General features: G+C 40.7%; 1 protein-coding gene across 11 annotated transcripts in view; it reads right to left on the minus strand.

Moving 5' to 3' along the window:
- rapgef2b (Rap guanine nucleotide exchange factor 2b) overlaps positions 1 to 19,573 on the minus strand; it is a 94,484-nt gene that overhangs the window by 18,006 nt on the left and 56,905 nt on the right. For 8 of the 11 annotated variants that reach the window (XM_041990041.1, XM_041990039.1, XM_041990042.1 and 5 more), the window contains 4 exons: positions 6,383 to 6,514; positions 2,734 to 2,911; positions 1,357 to 1,493; positions 355 to 513 (listed from right to left, as the gene is read on the minus strand). In XM_041990041.1, coding sequence (XP_041845975.1) covers positions 355 to 513; positions 1,357 to 1,493; positions 2,734 to 2,911; positions 6,383 to 6,514 — 606 coding nt within the window. Of the gene's footprint in view, positions 1 to 354; positions 514 to 1,356; positions 1,494 to 2,733; positions 2,912 to 6,382; positions 6,515 to 13,172; positions 13,795 to 19,573 lie in introns of those variants that run through there. The other 3 variants (XM_041990047.1, XM_041990048.1, XM_041990045.1) reach the window with 3 other exon arrangements.

Below are 19,573 nucleotides of genomic sequence, written 5' to 3' on the forward strand. Positions count from 1 at the left end.
AATGTTTTTTATATATATTTTTGCAGCACTCTCTGCTGATGATTAGAAGACCACAAACATTTCAGTCTCTTTAACTGTTAAGTACATTATTCCCATTAAACATATGATGCAAATAATGGGGTCTTTCTGTTTGCACTAGATGACCTATTCTCTCTGAAAATGTTTGTTTCTCACTCATGCTTTTGCTCAAAGCAACTTTCTATGTCATGAGCAAATATTTTCAGGCCAAGTGGGTCACAGTGAGATTTAATGACCTAAGATGACAGGGCTCTTGCCAGTTTTTTCCTCCCTGAAATGCAAAGGTAACAGACCTGTTAACGCTCACAGAAGGAAACAGATCAATCCAGAACCTACCTGGCAGTCATCCACCTTGGTCTTCATGACACCTTTCATGTACTCCTTCTCCATGGTTGGTGACACCCCAAAACTGTTCCCCATACACAGGACCTCCGTGCGACTTTCGGGGTAAGTCACCTCCACCGAACCGTTCAGGATCACTGACCACGAGTCCAGCTGGAGCATTAACACACAAACACATCAGTCAGATGTTTGAAGGAGACAAAGACAATAAGATGAATGCAAAAAACAAAAACAAACTAGGAAAGAAGAAACAGAAAAGAAACAAAGCAATAACTTTGTAGATGTTGTTAAGTGCTAGCTAGTAACATTTCCAACAGCTGGTGTCTTTTAATGAGTCAAAGTTATTTATCAAAAAAGACCATATGCAGTAACTATGAGGGGATTGCTGCACTAACAGATGGTTTCTTCACTGCCTCAGAGGGATACAGCAACAACAAGAAGCTGACTTAAAAAAGAAATAATAGTACAAGCTAGTTTAAATTGAGAAAATATAGTACTTAGTGAAAAAATGGATAAAAAAAAAAGAATTGCTAATAAATTAGTGTGGGAGATTCACATCTTTTACCTCAACAGCAACAACAGGTTCATTGAACCCTGTAAACTCTAAAAGCATGAATTTACTATTGAAGCTAGGCCTTAAAGACAAATTCTGCTCTCTATTGTTACAATGCATCATGGTTAGAAAATAATAAGTAAATTGTCTTTTCTTTGAAACCACATGCCATGTCTCAAAGAGAGAGAAATGAAGTGAGTCAAGCTTTTAAGTGCCTCAGGGACACTAGAAAGACCCGATGACAAGTGATGTCAGCCATTCAGGTTTAATAGAGCAGAAAAAAAACATGAAGTGGGAAAAGAAAGGTTTGTTTGTGTGAGAGGTGAGGCTAAGGTTCAGTTCCCAGAGACACCAACACACACGTATACATATAAATACAGATTAAGGAAAGACACAGCCACCGGACAGGGATTAGATGTGCATGAATATGAACAAGCACGCACCTCCTCTCCATCATTGAGAACGATGGTGCCGGCACGTTCGACCACAGCAAAGACCATGACTGCGCAGAGCTCCCTCCTCACTGACATGGTCATGTTAGCAAACGCTGGCAGCTGATGCATGAACTCCAGTAATTGCTCTAAGAGAGAAAAGAGATACAGCAGAGGCCTTTAAGGAAAAACAGCAAACACTGAGGGGATATAGAGACAAGAGGCTGGGCAGCACTTCCCTCCATCCAGCCAAGGAGACTCAAGTTGGAGGTCGAGATTCAAAATGGATCATTGACACCATCATTACAAAGCTCAAAGAGGAATCATTACGTGGAGAAAATAAAGCCAAATATCAATTTTATTGATATTAACTTTGAGGAGGGCCAAGAATAATAGCTGACAAATCACTGATTGACCTTTATATGAGTTAAATGAGTTGTTGGACACTAAGACTGCTGTCAAGGTGGATTCTATATGTAAAAGAAAGTTGAAAATACTCTGCTGCCCCCTCCATTTGCAGCTGAAAAGGAAAAACTCCCCTCTCCTCCTCTACAATCTACAATGCATCTTTTGCCTCCTGCCTGACCAGCATCAGTCTGGTGCACCGGCTGACCTGGGCTTGGCATGGCAACAGCGTTGTGTGTGAAGCTGCGGTAGCGCTGAAAGTTTAATGCGCTGGGAGAGGTGAGGCGAGAGGATGTGCTGGAGTGACCTAGAAAACCCTGTCGGCAGAGGGAGAGGAGGTGGGGAGAGGGGAGGGTATGGAGTGTATGTGGTGAGGATGAGCAAATGGGGGAGGGGGTTGGCGCTCGCTTCTTCTCTCTCTTCACTCAGTGCATCATCCTCTCCAAGTCCACATCAGTAGATATGAACTGACTGTGTGTACTGTTTTTTTTGTTTTTTTTTTAAACAGGCCTATCATTAGTGTTGGAATTAAGTCATAGCTTTAAGGTATATGACACAGAAGCCCTGATGTGGGGTGAAAATTACTCGAAAGCCAGCATTGTGAATGAGAGCAACAGAGACTTCGGAGCAGAGTGAATTTACTGTGGCTGATTTAAATAAGAAAGGAGGGAGTGGCTTTTATGCAGAGCTACATTTATTGAAAAGCTGGGAAAGTAGTCCCAGGCTAGAAAAACACTGCTTGTGTTTATCACTGTTATCTTTCACATCGCTCTCCAAAGATATCTTCCAAATAACACCCTCTGTGGCATGCACAAGAATAGGCAACATGAATTTAGAATAAATGCCGCAGAGTCAAACGTCTGTATGTACAATAGTGGCATTCATAAGCTGTACTGAGATACAAACAATGCTGCTTAGTCAGTTTTAGTTTTAACTCCCAACATCAGTCTAAAAAGGTAATAAAACCTCAAACTGGGTGCTCACCTATATCATCATCCGTCCGGTCCATGGGGTCCTTCTCTAGGCAGTCCCGCACAATGTCCCGGCTCATGAGGGGGTCCGACGCCCGCTCGATGTCCTCCTCATCGTCGTCCTCTTCGGAGTCAACGGCAGTTTCTGGCAGGCCACTCAGGTCCATGTCACCTGGCTCGTTCTCTGTGGCCTAAAAAGAGCAAACAGACAAGAAACGAGTCACTTCATATACGATGAAAGTGAAGATGGCCTTTGTATCTCCATCCAGCAGCAGCAACTGAAAGCTGTCCCACAAGCATGAGGTCAAACCTCCACAGTTACCAGCTGCACTGCTGCCCATGCGTCTTTCAGCGAGACACCAATCCATCCGGGCTGCTTGCATGCTCATCACACACAACAGCTTGGACTTTCAGCTGTTGTAAATGTAAAACTTAGCAGGAAACAGAATTTACACAGCACAACACACTCTGCTGAAGTCTTTTCGCGGTACAGCTGAGAAGCAGTACATCACAAACCAAAAGCACAGAGTTTGTAAAACTGTACAGATTTGACCTTATTCACTAAATGGCTAAGAGGTATTGAGTACAGCATGAGAAAGACAGGCATCATCACTGCATACCAAACAGTCTGCTATGCATAGTAACAAGCTAATTAACTCCCAACTTTCCTCTCCTCTCCCCCTCAGCAAACTCCACAGCCTGCCTCACAGCCAGATCCTGTTCTTTGAAAGCACAAGATGAAATATGTGTGGAGCCGTAAAAATGAACTAAGATGAGAAGTGAACTTAATGCAATTACTTGTGGATGAGCGCTACTAACAGAGCTCTTCTGCTGCTCTCATCAAAGAAGTACATGTAGACAAGATAGAGCGGCCATATTGCTCGGTTTATGTTCAGAACATGAAAGGCTTTTGGAGTCGAACTAAAGCAGCAGGAAAATAAATACAAAACATCCGTTCTGCTACCACCTCACAATGAACCGTCTTACCCCAATATGGTGCCCAACCTCAAGCTTCCTAATAGAAAGAGATAAAAAGGTTGTCTTTGCAAACTGCCCGCAAAATCCCAGAGCCAGACGCATCTTCGCCTCCCAGACTGTCAGTCTGCTTTAAATTTTTCAATGCACATAGTCCCCGTGCAGTCTCTTACAGAAACCTTGTGACATTTCTCCTCAAGCACCATGTGCAAAAGACTCATTAATGATTCAGGGCCTAACTGGCCATTTGCACTTCATTGGTGCAGATTCTGGTGGGTGGAACCAAGGCGGGGTCTGCAGAGATCTGTGGGATGTATGAGCGAGGCCGTCAGACAAATTCAGTTTTATTAAAGAGCAATATATGTTACAAACACTAGTGTATCTTATCTTAATGAAAATGAATGGACTAGATGACATGTAGCATCAAAATATTCTCATTAACTGAACAAAACCACCATACTTTAAAAAAATAATAAAAAACAAGTCTTTCAGATCTTTCAAACTTGGCAGTACCTTTTATAATGATAGAGTTTACAGTCTCTACTAAATACACTTAAACTGGTCGCCTTTGTTTTCATGTGCAGGTTTGTATTATGAAGTCATGACTGTATCAAAAATCCATAAATCTCCAGTAAGCATTAGGAATCAGTGGGCAAGTCAGGTGCAGTTAATATTTCATGAGGGCTATTCTTGGATCAATGCTTTCAAAGGACCAATTTCATGATTTATTCAGACACAAACAGTTCACCATGTTGGCAGTGACGTGAGAATGATGTAAAGCTCTTCACTTCACTCCAAGAGCGTGGATACCAGAGCAGAAACGAAACTATAGTTGTTTTCCCATCAATAACCTGAACTGGAGTCTACAAAGCATGTCTTTACTACAGCACCCACAAAACAACCATTGTGGTCTTCAGCTTAAGAAATCAAACCTCCGGCAGATCTGATTATTCAAACATATCCACAATGACACCACAAAAATCACCTATTTGTTATCTACTAAGCTGTAAACTAGGAAACTAGGAAACCTTAATCCATGATACAAAAAAAAATTCTAAAAACTTTGGTTAGGTTAAAGTTAAGGAGGTTGAGGGATTGAATCCAAACTCGCTGTTCAGGTTGTTAGTCCTAAATTAAATGAGTAACGGGACTCAGAAAGTAACGAGGAGGAAAAGTAGATGAATATATTTCTGTACATAAGATAATCTCACTTATGAGACAATTACTGAGAGATAAAAAGGAAGTGGATTGCATTTTTAGGTGATCCCAAAATAAAAGGCACTGTGGTTAGATTTTTGTCTTATAAAACACAAAAACTAAACTCGGATTTTTCCACCACAACAAATCCTCTCAGGATACTTGCTAACTTGTGCCTGTCCATTTATAAGCATTTAAAAGACATACTTGTTAATTAAAAAAAAGTAAATCTATAAATCTGTTAAGTAAATCACCATCAGGCACAGAAGAAACAGAGACAGATTGAGACAAAGAAAACTTGAAGAAATGAAATGCAGTGTTCAGAGACAGAGGACCCACAGTTCCAAAAGAGAGCTTCCAGCCAAGAAGGAAAAGTGAGAACAAGAAAGAGTGTGTGATTCCAGCAGAGGGAAATCAAGAGGCCGTCACAGAGCTGCTAGCAGATGGTGCTACGACAGGGAATCACAGACTGGAGACAGAAGAGCCTGTTCAACCCGCCCCGGCCAGCAGCAGCAAGGCCAAACTTACACCACACCTCTGTGATATAACACCAGCTCATACAGGTCTCACACAATCATACCGCTTGACTCCAATAACCAGGAGTAACACCCCTCAGAGAAAAACACAGGCTGGGTAAAAGTCTGAGCAAAGCAGAGGGATTGTGGGTGAATTTGCCCCCGAGCATGGTCACAAGCACAAACAACAATCACACACACATGAGCAGACACACAGCAGGTGACAGTATTAGGATTCAATGGGGCTCGTGTGCTATGTAAGAGGATTATTTATGTGGTTTGGGGCAAGTGCACAGTCACGAGAAATAGTATTTGTGTCCCTCTAATGTGTTCTAGGGGTTCAGATCTATTTATTTGGTGCATTAGTCACAATGTCTCCTGAAATTCTGTAAAGATTGATGGTGATTTTAGTTACAGTTTAGCATAAAGTTAACACATAGGACTGAACGTCATAGCTTCCCGGGTGGTCTGTACTTCTGCTTGGAGGTGATGAAAGGCAGAGGTGGAGTCAGGACGTGGGCTGGACCACCTGTTCACAGCCACCACACTGTCTGCTCGCCACCCGCTGAGCAGTGACACCCTCCTGTCAGTATCCTATAGCCTTTATAACCCAAACCATTAATAGCAGAAACATGTGCTTTTTAATGAGATTAATGAGAAGTCACACAGGGATACTTGTCATGTCACCACAAGGAGGAAGATTATCAACTTCCGGGATCATTTTAACTCTTTATTTCCAATACGTCCACACAAAATGAGTTTAAACCTTTATTTAAAATGATTTCAACAGCATTTATTTCCCTTTGTTTCTCTCACAGCAATTTGACCAATAACCACCTCTGCAAAAGTTTGACTTTTTTAGCTGAGGGAAGGATGACCATCTTTAATCATCCTCTTTGCCAAACTATCATCCCAACTTAACCACCCAGGGGGAGTCCAAGCTGGGGATCCAGCACCAATGAGCGGACACCTTACCTGGTAAATGTCTGACAGGCTGCTGCTTCCAGAGTCGCTGGTGATACTACATCCTGAGTGGCTGGAGGAGACGTGGGTCACCTGTGCGTGTAAGCCGTCGGCCAGGTGAAGTCTGCTGAAGTCTGCAGGAAGCTGCACATACATACACACAACATACACACAGATGGTCAGTATCAGCCAGCCCTGCAGCCGCCATCGGTCACTCACTGCTTGGCGCTTGGTCACATATTTGTTTATCTATTTGTTAGAGTCTTAAACATGTGAACAAAAACATCTCCTCTATACTCGTGGTGTTTATTTATTGACAGTGAACACAATCAAACAGGCTGTTTTAAGTTAATACTGCATGTTTTTGCTTTTACAAACCAGCTATGTAGAAAATGCAACATGTTCCCTTTACATTCAATAAATGGACTAAAGGCCTTTTTTCTCTGCGTTTCATTCCTCAGCAGCGATTACACAACATGAACAGAGCAGGACGATTCATTAGTGACAACACAAAAGCTCAGATCTACGCACAATTTGTTATTGAAACAGGGATGAGTGAAAAATGTTTAAAAAATTTGTCAAAAAAAAAGAAAAAAAATTTGCTTTTATGGCAAAAAACAAACAAACAAAAAAAAAAAACAAACACGTTTGTCTCTTATTGACACGTTTTTGTTTTTCTCAGGTGACATTAACACGTTAAACCTAAACCCATGTGGGAACAAATCTGACAAAATAAGCTTTCCTGGAGCTCAGTTTTCACATTTATGTGACAAGATGAGGATTACACTCTCAAAAAATAAAAAACTCAAATTAATTCTGTTTTGCAGCCTGACATAATTGCACAGAAACCGCTTTCTCCAGAAGAAAGCAAACAAACAAGAAGCTGTGTACAGTACATGAAGGAAATTCCCTAATTAAAGCACGTAACTTGAATAAACTAAATAATCATCAGGCAGTAACGGGGGGGAAACCCTTGTGAGTTATTCATACTGTATAAAGTAGCAGCTGTAATTATCTGAGCTGTAAATGAACTAACCCACTTCTCTACGGAGATGACACTAAAATGTAAAATACTTCTGAATCCCCAGGCTGGAGTTTTATCATAGCAGACAAATCATAAAGTAAAAAGAAGCAGAGTTGTTAGAACTGCAGCAGCTTTTAGGGCTATCTGAAGTCTGACACAGTTTTTACTTTACACAGATACCTTCAGTGAAAATTGTAAATGATTTTACCTAATTTAATACACAAAAATAATAAGATCATGGATCAGATTGTATGGATAGATGTGTTCATCAAGAGAATATTACTGCAATATTGTTGAACATTAGCTTTAAATAGCTGAATATATTCATACTAACCTACTGCAAACCATTCATTTGCCTGACTTAAGAGGCAAATATCCATTTCAACCAAATATTTTATATATTATCCTACAATATATAGCATGTTTTAGTTAAATCCATCTAATTTATTAAAGTGCCTTAGGGCTGAAATATGAATTTAATCAGTGTAAACTGGTTCATGGTGTCTATTTATGTTAATATTTTATGGCTAAATGTTTTATTTACTAATATATATTTGATACTCAGCAAGGAGACCATTTGCTCCGAGCCACTTTCATCTCCACTTCTGGCTGTGGAAGATCATCAATATTACATTTTTAACCCTAAAAGTTAAATCGGGCAGATTTAAACTGGTTTACTTCTGTCGTCATATGGCAGGAAATTGGAGCCAAATGTAAACATCTGGAGAAAACTGGGTTTTGAGTTTTTACTGCATGCTTGAAATTAAAATAGTTAAATTTTATTTATTTAAAATGTTTACTAAGATTGTAATAACTTAAAACCAAGTGCTGACAAAGTAGGGCAGGAGGTTCAGCTGCAATAAACTTTTAGCTTTTCGTGTCTCAGAAAATCCGACTTTGTGTCACTGCATGTACCTAAAACTCTGATTGGGCTGTAAATAAGATCACTGCCTCAGATAGTTTTGGAAATCCACAAACAAATTTAAGTCTCACTTGGACGACAAATGGAACAGTTTTGACAGAAAAAAAACATCTGAAGAAGTATATTTGGAAGTAAAGAGGTTTCAGCCAACATTTGCTCTTGAATGTACTCTAAGAAAAATCCACTGTGACATTTCTGAAGTACTCATCTGCGTTATGACTTCATTAAAAAGCTTTCCGATGGGAGGAAAAGGCTTTTTCTGCCAGAATCATCACTGAACAGCTACTTCTGACTAAAAGTAGACTCAATATTAGTGTCACAGATTCATGATACAAGTAGATGATCTTCAAAGGGTTGTGGGAGTGAACTTATGTAGAACTTATTAATGTTGGAGTTGCTGGAGAAAATGAGATGTATCAAGTCACCAAGTGTCTCTCTCTGTGTCAATGACAAGAGACTGAGAGCCAGACAGCAGAGCTCCTGTGGCACTGAGGTGTGATGTGATTACACTGTGTCAAAGATTGCCATCACGTTTAATTATCTGGCTGGGTGCACTAACCAAAATGGTCGACCGGAGGGCCCAGTCAGTCACTAACCCCCCTCAGGCTGCTATTTCCCATCCTCTTGTCTGGTTGACTTCACTCTGAATGCCTCCAGCTGACTTTCATGTTATTATTACTGGCTGGACAATATTGTGTGATGAATATTTTGTTTGTAACTGCAGCAATGCGGCTTCATCACAGTTCCCTGTCATGACTCTTATGGTACAGTATATCACACAGTGTAATACTAACCACAGCAGTGAGGCCATGTTGGAGCTGATGCTGTTACTATTTACATATATATGACTGACATTTGCTGTCAGAGACCTGTAGCTTTGAGGGACACCCTCAACTTCATCATTATCTCTCTGGGGAAATTTGGTTTTGCAGCAAGTTAACGGGAGCTTTAAAGTCTAGTATCAAAAAGCAGATGTGAGTTGCACATGTGCTTCTGCACAATCAAAATCATATTGCTGCATTTCATTTTTTATTTTCTTTTTAAATACACTTTGAGACTGTTTAAATCTGTTTTTGGCTACTGAATGTGCATTAATCTGCACCTGAAAATACCATAGTAAGCAGCTTTTTCAAGAAATTGTTCCTTCTTTAAAGAAATGGACAGGTTTGGGCTTGAGTGCCAGCAACAGTGCAGGAAAGTAAAGAGCTACATTACAAGACTGATGCATTCTTGTTTTTATTCTTTGTTCACAGTAACAACAATGAATTAAATTTAAAATCATTATTCTGGGGGGAAAAAAAGGAAATAAAAATCCGAAAAACCAAAACATGCTTTGGCGCCAAGTAAATACAGCCTCCAGGGCCAGTAGGAAAGATCCCACCTTCTCCAAACAAAACCCCCTCCACATACATAAGCCCCTCCTTCTAGAAAGGGGGGAGAGATAAAGGGAGGGCAGGAAAACTGGGATAAAGGGAGGGGATAATAACCACTTAATCCTTTCTCTCCGCTCATTTAGGTCATCTGTGTGTTGGTCAATAAGCCAGAGTCCAGTCAGTCCATAAGCATGTAGTCCACTGACCAACCTCTTTGCTTCAATATAATGCACAAGACTGGGTCAAGCTGGATACCAGCACAACTTTAACAACACACATTAAGTTTTTACTAATCAGTACGACTGCGATGAAAAATAACATTGGTTACTCCTTTTGATCCATACTGACAAAACTGAAATACTGTTGCTTAAATCTGTAAGCGGTGTGATAAAAATCAACCCCAGCATGAGTTTGTTGTTATTCTCCTACCTTGTTTATGTTCCAAATTCAGTGTTCTCTTGCAAACAAAGCTCTGTGGATCTGTTAGTCAAAAAATGATTACAATCAGCTGTCACAGGAGGATTAAGCACCGCTCTAATGCTTAAGCCACAACACTCTGTCCTGCTTACATGTGAGCAGATGTGGTGCCCCTTAAATTACACTGTAGACCTAATGACCTAGATTGCTGGGTGGAAGTACTGGCTGGCTCTCAATCTCTTTACTGTCTGTACATGCTAGGAGTGAATCGGTGCTGCTACAATGGAAACCCTTCCTGACAGTGACCAGTTTCTTTTAGAGAGAAAACATCAAGGAGTCTCAAAAAGAGCTTCCCGATAAAAATTATCATTGTCCGTTGATTATTAAAGTTTATAATTGAGGTGGTTTTCCTTCTGATTTCAAGCAGCTAAATGTGCTATGCCAAAACATTTCATATGTGATTTGAACTTTTTATTCTTGTAATAAGATAGAAAGCTGCCAGTGTTGGAAGGCTAAGAGGGAGCAGGCACATCCGCTGGCCATGGTGGCAGCTTCTCGCTTTCCTGAGCCTTGTGGATCAAGAGATTAAAATCCCTTTGGCAGGGTGTCCGATTAAATGGGTCTGATATGCTCTCTGAGCTTCCCCCCGCCCAGTTACAGCTCCACCAGTCAGTACCGCACAAACCAGCAATTTGACAGGAAGAGACAACTTTCTACAAAGAGACAACACTTGTTCCAAAGGCCAGCTACTGGAGGCACAACGAACCATTAGAGTTTTTTTTTATTTACCTCATCACCTAAAGACTGAATCATAAAAAGTACCATAAAAGGCTGGTAAATTAGTCTGAAATTAAATGTTATGCTAACATGCGTCTTGTTGCAGTATAAAATAAGGATGGAAATAGCAAACCTTCAGAGGAACGAAAAGCAAACACAGAATTGCACATATGGTTGCTAGCGGTGACAAAACTGTCATAATAATGCCATTAAGTGTAATGTGATCTGGTGGCTGTATTTGACTTGGCTCATGGTGGGTTTCCTGCTGAGATAAATGAATATTTACACAAGTCCCCATATATATGCAAAAACATAAGAAAACAAAAGTCAAATGAAGGGACGGGGAGACAAAACAAAACTAAGAGAATGCAGAAAGCCTCCTATGTCATTGTAAAGATGCACAACAGCATTTTCAAACAGAGGGCAGTAAAACATAGTCTGACTGCAAAGTTCCAGGTGCTGTAAGACAGCTAATCCATAATAATACATAAACAAGCCAAACTCAGGTTATTGCATTCTTAAATGTTTCTCATTATTGACACTAAGTTACCTTGCTGACTTGTTTGAAGCAAACTTGAGGTGCATGCTATCCAGACTCTAACTACACTGTTTAATTCTGCCAGAAGCAGCCCTTTAATTAAGAGTTATATGCTACATGACAGCAGTTTTGCATTTTCCTTGTAAACAGTGTGGAAGATAAATATTTGACATTGTTTAAGTGTCTCAACAAGGATAATTAGTGAAATGAAAATGTATTTATTTGTTTCTAGATTAGTGCGGTCTCATCAAAGAGCTGCATTAACACATGATACAAAGGGTACAAACAGGATCAATATATAAAAGGTGTCTATGTCTGCATGTTTAAGTTTGCTAAACCAGACTAATGGCCTGTTGTGTTTATATATAAAACATTCATAAAACAAGGTAGGGTACTTTAAGACTCTTTAAGACTCTTTCCTTGCATGTGGATTGTTCCTTTCACTGCACATCTTGGAAAAATACAAAACAATTTCATAAAAAAGATTTTCAGACATGCTACCTTTAGAAGTTTCCCACTTCATTCTGATACATATCATCTTATGTGAAGATTGTGTGAGGCTTTAGCATCCCGCAAGCCTCCCAGAGGGAAGCAGAACAGTGAGGAAAAAGAGAAAGAGCTCTCTCACCAACAGTGACACATCTATGGCTATTAAACGAATATTAAGGCGATTTCTTGCTCAGAATCTGTGCTGTACAACCCAGGAACCGCCCATCAGCGTGATGTATAGTCTGCCCTTTACATGTGTGTGTGTGTTTGTGTGGTCTCTGTCTGTGAGTGATGCCAGCAGCGCTGACAGCCGATCAATCCGTTCACTGTAAAGTGCAGATCATCTCAGGCCTCCAAGTGTCTGCTGGAGCTGCCGGCTGCTTCCAGCACCACGGACAGCGTCACCAGCAACAGCCTGGGTGGATCTAACTATTTCAGCTGGTGTTTAAAAAAAAAAAAAAAAAAAAAAAAAGCAGTTTCAAAATCCTTCTTATGTATTCTTGTGTGTTTGCCATATACTGCCAATCTGTTTCTGCAATGCAACCCGAGCTGTGACAGTTACTTGAGACTAAAAGGTGGGATAACTAAATTTAAAGGAGCCTAATTTCTGCACAAAACATCACCTCCCCTCCAAAAAAACAAACAAAAAAAAAAACAAAAAACAAAAAAAGAACCATTACTCAATGCTTGCAGCAAACGCAAATGCAGCTGGTGTGTTTAATAACGTAGGCACGTCATTTCAGACATCTCAGTGTGTCGTAAAACATAACGAGGGCAGACACATCGGTCATTAAACACACACATCTTCATCTGCACGGCGGTTTGTGAGCCAAGCCAAAAGAAAATAACTGCTGTTAATGCAAAGATCATCAGGATACTGGCTAAATACTGTGATATTAATTTACCATCCCACTGACAAGGCCTGTGAGATCCCTGGAGCTCTTAATATTCACATTAGTGTGTGTGCATTTGCGCGCGTCAGTGACAGCAAGCACATGGCGGCCGTTTCTAGTTCAACACACTGACACACATCGGAGGCTCGACAGGGCAACAATCATGCACTGATCAAGCTTTCCTGGTTCCTGGCACGTCCTTGGTTTGCACCGTGCTTATTCATCTCTCACAGGCTCGATAGAAATCTGATGCACATCCATTATGGGGCTTGTAATCATATCTAGTGGGTCATAAATAAGGAGTGGAGGAAGAAAAAAAAAAAAAAAACAAGATGGAGAGAATACGTTGCACATCGATAGGCTACTTACCGGAGTTTTATCTTGCTGGCTCGGGACTCCATTGCTGTCTGATGCTGCTAATGGTTTCATAATGAAAAAATGTTCACCGGGCTAAAATATAACATCCCGGACCTGCTCTATGCCACAGCATACACCCCCATCTTTTTCAGCCTGCCTGTCCTCTCCTCTCCTCTCCCTCAGTTTGCACCGTGTCCCTAGAAGGAGGCGGCGGCTTGACAGTTTGGGAGTATCCGCTGCTCCTTGGCCTGATCAGACTCTCCAAAAGCAACGCCACCTTCTGCGTTTATTCCTGCCAACCCGCTGCTTCCCGCAGAAATATCTTAAAACCACAAGGGAGGAGGGGGGAGAGTGAGGGGTGAGAAAGAGAGAAAAAAAATCCTTTTATCCAAGCGAAGAACAGCCAGCTTCTTCCCGCTCCGCGCACTTGACAATCACATCTCTGGAAGGCGAGCCGATAAGAAAGCAGAAACCCGGAAAAAACAAGAAAGATGAGAAAAATGGCTGACAAGACTTTCACTCGCTTTTGCTCTCTCCGCCTTCCCTCTCTATCTGTACTCCTCCCTCCCTCCACTGAAAGTAAAATAACACACGCGCGCATACACGCACACTAACGCCTTTATGTACCATTAGATTATTTCTAGACCGATACGCCTGCAGCCTCCACCGAGGCACTGTGCGTTAAAGCCAGCGGTTTGTTTGTAGCAGGAGCAAGGGGGATGTGTGTATGTGTGTCAGGGGTGGTGGAGGAGGGGGAGGAGGTGGTTCAAAGAGAAGAGGTGTGGGGGGATTGCGACAAAGGACCTCCTCCCTGCCTAACAGAGATGCTGTAAGAGGCTCTTTTGGGGGGGGGGGACAACAACAATCCCAGATACGGGGGGGATAGTAAGAGGAGATGGGTGGATGAGAAAATGAAAGTGAGGATGGAGAGATGACATGAGAATAAAGCTTAAGGCAGGAAAGAGTTGAATACATGAGAGGTGAGAAAAATTCAAAATGTAGAAAGATAGATGGATGGATGATGCAGTGTTGGAGGGATGGAAGGAGAAGAGGAGCACAGTGTCAGTAATGCCATTATCACGCTCTTTTCGGCAGGAGACGGCGGCTGGAGCTGGTTGGCATAGTAACCAAATGGAGAAAAGCCATTTCCTGGGTGGGTAAGTTGTAGTACTTCCTCTTGATGGAGTGAGTAAAAAGAGACAGACTGATAGACCTACATCACTTCTTGAGAGGGAACAAAAAGAAGAAAGACAAGATAGAGAGAGAGAAACGCTACACAACAGTGCAACTGCAAAGACTGGCAGCAGTGATGTCACACTGTCACTGTCAGTCAGCTGGAATAGCCATGGCAACTGGGTGAACTCAATCCCCGCACCCACCAGCATTCAACCACCCCCCTTACACACCCTCCAGGGCCGTCAGTTGCTGTGGCGACAGAGGCGAGACACACCAAAATGAAGGAGGGAGGGAAGCATAACAGAGACAGAAAAAGTGGCAATAGACTGAGCCACTTCACCTTCGATCAGCTGTACTACAGCCAACAGCAGCAGCACCAGTGAAGCTTCAAATCTAAATAAAACCATTTTTAATTCTTCTCAGCTTTGTGAAAGGAAGAAATGTGTGCATATTCCAGTGGGAGGGCATGCCACTGGAGATGCTGGATACAGAGAAAGTCTCTCATGATTGTCTGCTGACAAGACAGTGATATTGAGACAGCACAGTCACAGAAGCAGCCCACAGGGAGTAGAGGAGGTTTAGGGGCTATCCATGAAATAAGAAATGCCTTCAACAGCAGAACAGCTACAATTCACATCACAAAATAACAAGAAATTTGGTTCAAAACTAACGCAAAATGAAACCAAGCAGCTGCTAGTTGACACAGAGCATCACCAAGAAAACCTCTAATGTCAGATGTGATATTTTTCACATTTCTTTTGCCTATAATTTAGTTGTCTAGCCATTTGCCAGCATCGCTGACAGCATTAATTCTTCTCAATCTTGCGCCATGGTTACTATTTTTTCTTGTCCTCTTGTTTTAGAGAGAGCTTACAAGTACACAAACCTGTGGCAAAATGTGAAGCGCTTTAAACACTGAAGATTTGAAATATTAATTGGAAAATGCTGTCTAAATCTGATTTTGGGAATAGGAAATTATAATGGGAAATTTTCAGTATCTTAGTCAACCGGATGATTGCACAAGTAACTAGAAAAACAAGGAGATCAATGAGTAATTTTCAATAGCAGCTGCGGATTATTGACTGATGAGGCGATTTCAAAACTTCGTTCTTAATCAGATCTAAATGCTTAAAAAACCAAAAAAAAAAGAAAAAAGAAAAAGAAACTAACATCCACATACACAGATAATCTAATACAACTTTTTAAATGGACACAGCCATTAATCGAAGAGCATTTGTAAATAAAATAAATCCAAGAAAACCGCCCATTTATTTGACACATTTCTTTACATAAGCAGACAGCTGAGGCTTCAGCCTCTGAATAAAGAGTCTGCTCTGCCTCAGACAGTGCCTCGAAAGCAACATACTACGAGCTGGTTTTGGAGCTGCTCCAGTCAAAGCACTGGGGGAGGTGAGTGGGAGGCAGTGAAGGGGGAAGGGAGGCTGGAGACCTGGTATGACATCACCTCTCCTGCCCCGAGCCATGATGTAATGTTTCAAAACAAAAAAGCTCAGGTGCTTTGCTGCATGACCCAGTCATTAATGTCTCTAACAATTGCCTCGGGGGGAACAAGGTCGGGGCATCATTACATCACCGTGGCAACAAGGCTGTGTCTGGGGAATATCGTAACATCCTACCCAACCCCTCCCCTGTATAAATCTCTCACGACAAACACGCCAATTAATCGTTTCTTTTTTTTTTTTTTTACTGACTAATAACAAGCTAAATTTGGTGACCACTGATCTAAAAGGACTCTGACAGTGATGTGAGAAACGCCACTTAAGAATGGCATTAATCTGTTCAGTTGGAGAATGCTAAATGTGTAAGGTGAAGGGGGTTTGGGGCCTCATCTGCCATTTCTAAACAGACTGCTAACTGTGTGTGACTAGGTCGGCCATACATGCTAGTTCACGCACAACAATGGAGCAATAAAAACCTCATTATACTTCTAGGCAACACAGCTGAATACAAACATGTAATGAATATACAAAAGAAAGCATTTCAAGCGTCAGAGGAAAACAATTTTATATGGCAACATTAAAAAACACAATGCACTCGCTTTGTTTTCCTGGACTTTGATAATAACGGACATGAAACAGTCATGAAGCATGGTGAAAGTAGAAAAAAATGCTTTATCAGATTCATAGAATCTATAGCAACATAGCAGTCAGTCAAGTGACTGAAGACACATTTCTTCTTATTTATACTTATTTCAGATTACTCATGAGGTTAAATTAAGCCCTAATAAACAGTTGCTGTTTGGATAAATATAAATTTATGCTCAAAGGCTTAACTGGAAATGTGGGTGTAGCTTTTATCTCTTTAAGCCAAACAATGAAGAATTCAAGAAGATGCTAAAATATGCAAATACTTTCCAACAGTTTTTTAACTTGTTGCTCAAGAGCGCTCATCAGGAAACATGGCTTCTCATGGACCCTCAGAGGCCATTAGAGGATCAAACTCAGATCCTTTGATTTATTGATCTGTGTCTAACCTTGTTCAGTGAATTTGTTTGTAAGCCAACAAAAGGCCACATGCAGAAAGAACATTAATCAATGACGTCTGCTCCATTACGACGGCTCTAAATAGCATAGTAAGAGCGAGAAAGATGATCTAATAAAGAGACTACATTTTCATAGCTGCTACAGCCCGAGGGATTACTTCATTTTTCAAGCTGTTGTCACCTGCATGTACGCTGCTCTGGAAATAATTTGATAGAAACGCAGACAGCCAGGCACGCCTAAAAGATTACACTTGTAGGTTGAACAGGGGCAGAGCATATGGTGCATAAATAAGAAGGGTGAATGAAATGAGCACAGCGAGCATGTTAGAACAGCGAGCATGTTAGCAAGCGAGCGGAAAGTTTATTATAAACTCGATGTTTCCGGATCAAGTTAAAGTATAACTGCGGAAGGTTATGAACTGGAAGTCTTATCAAAGGAAAGTGAGGAAAGTGGACGAATGAGGTGGCCTGAGCGTGCAGTCGGCCACAGCAGTGTTACCTTTCAGGTGAATCTTTAACCATTCATTGCAACACTAATTTTGTCTTTTAATCCCATGGTAATCCACACAGTAGTTTAAAAAATCCCAACACTTGAGCCAATGCTCTGACTTCATCTACTGACGGTGCATTCATGTTCCCAACGTGGCTAAAAACAGGGAATAAACTTTGCTGTTTTTTCATATTTTTGCAGAAAGATGATGTTATGAAATGATTTAAAGAAGAAAAAATCTTTACTATGAAACAACTTTAACAAACTGTTGATAACCATGAAGGAGGAGTGGCTTTATATTATAATCAACTTGATAGGTGTGTTGGTTTATAGATAGAGAGGTATTTAAACTATAACACATATCATCTACAGCTTAACAATTCATAGAATATTAGCTTTAAATTAGAAGATATTAAGTTCATCTAGCAGAGTCTTACATTAGCTCAACATTGAACTGATCAAACAATCGTGATATAAGTTGCTTAGTGATTTTGATCACATTTAGGACACAAGCCACATAACAAAGAGCAGCGTTATTGTTGCCATGCAGGCTCATTACCATGGAAATAAATGTCATGTGTCAAGCCTTTTCAAAACACTTAACTTAAAAAAAAAGGTCTTTGAATGTCAATACTGACATAAAAAGCACATCAAATGTCAGAAAGCGTGTTCTTTAACTCCGGTTGAAAAATGAACCGCTACCAGTGAACGAATAGCTCGTTTTCTTTACTTGCACCAGGCATCGTTTCGGTTGGATTATCGAATGTGAACTCTAAAAATATCTGCTCCATTTCCTTCAAAGCTCAAGGTTTGATATTTCGGTATTAATATCTACAAACGGTGATGTTGTATTTGTTGTCCATGCTGGGAAAGAGGGCGTGGGCGTTTAATTCAAAGGGAACAAAGGAAACTTCAAATGAAGCTGCAAATGAAAATGCATCTACAAACACAACCCACGCTGTCTATGGAAAATTATGGAATGATGTTCTCTGTCAGAATGACCACATTTCAAAACAAAAATTCACCATCACTAGTTTGATTTATTTTAACTACTGAAAACAATTTAAAGCTCAAGCGGTTTGCTTATGATCTATTTTAGGTGGTTAATAGAAAATACACTGGACACCAATATGCAGGCTCCTGCCTCTAAAAAACAGACCAAAAGCTCATCTAATTTGTAGTCAGAGCAGCCAAAGATGAAGGTATGCAGGAGGTATGACAGCAAGGTGAAAAAATAAAGAGTGTACAATAACTGTTTTTGTGTTAACTGCTGCAGTTTCTACACAATGTCTATTCAAAACCGAGGCTTTTGTATCTCCGCACAGCTGAAGCAGAGCAGGTTGTCACAAAGGACAGCTCTAAAAATAGGAGCTCGGTTTTTCCGCAGCCGAAAGTGGCAGGTTTGTTCTCTCTGCATTTATCAGCAGGTATGACTGCTCAGCCCTTTGAGCTCTCATCTTTTTAACCCCTCCATCTTAATCCATTTTCTGCAGTGGGACTCTATAATGAAAAACTGACATACAACACATTCAAGACCAATTAGGAAAACCACACAGATGTGTTTTATAGCTGGAGTCCATGAAGCAAATATGCTGGAGAGGTCTTTATATATTATATAGTGGGTTTATGTTTTTAAAAACAATCATAATTAATAGAAATCCTCTCGTCACCACTAACCAAGATCCATCTGAACTCCACCCCCACATCAGGGATAAACAGAATAATGCAAAGAGCTTAAAGACATTCAATATCATTATCAAACACATCCACTGAGAGAAAACAACCACCTCGATCAGATAAATCAGTTTACAGGCCTATATGCTGTACCAGACTGATTCTCACCTTCCCTGCCATCACTGACCATGAGATGAAGTTTGCTCTCAAAAAGAGTTTCTTTAAAAAAACAAAAAAAAAAACAAAAGAAAAGCAAAAAAATATGGATTGAAGCCAAAGCTGACTTTTAATTAGGAAACTCAACAACAGTTCAATTAATCTTCCTGTTGATGTATCAGCACTAGAGTGTGGAACAGGCTTTCCTGTTTGTTATCTGTGTCTATGCCCACAAATGTGAGGTGTTTATTAAGGAAGTCTGCTAGCAGCTACAAATGGGACGAATGTGGGGGGTGGGGGGGCAGCAGACTAAGATTTAAAAAACCAGCACGAGCACAAACACAGACAGCTAGAAAATACAGAGAGCAGATGACACACACTCACACACAGTAAACACTACTGACAACACTGTTA

Source organism: Melanotaenia boesemani, chromosome 7 (assembly GCF_017639745.1).
Source record: "Melanotaenia boesemani isolate fMelBoe1 chromosome 7, fMelBoe1.pri, whole genome shotgun sequence".
Lineage (NCBI taxonomy): Eukaryota > Metazoa > Chordata > Actinopteri > Atheriniformes > Melanotaeniidae > Melanotaenia > Melanotaenia boesemani.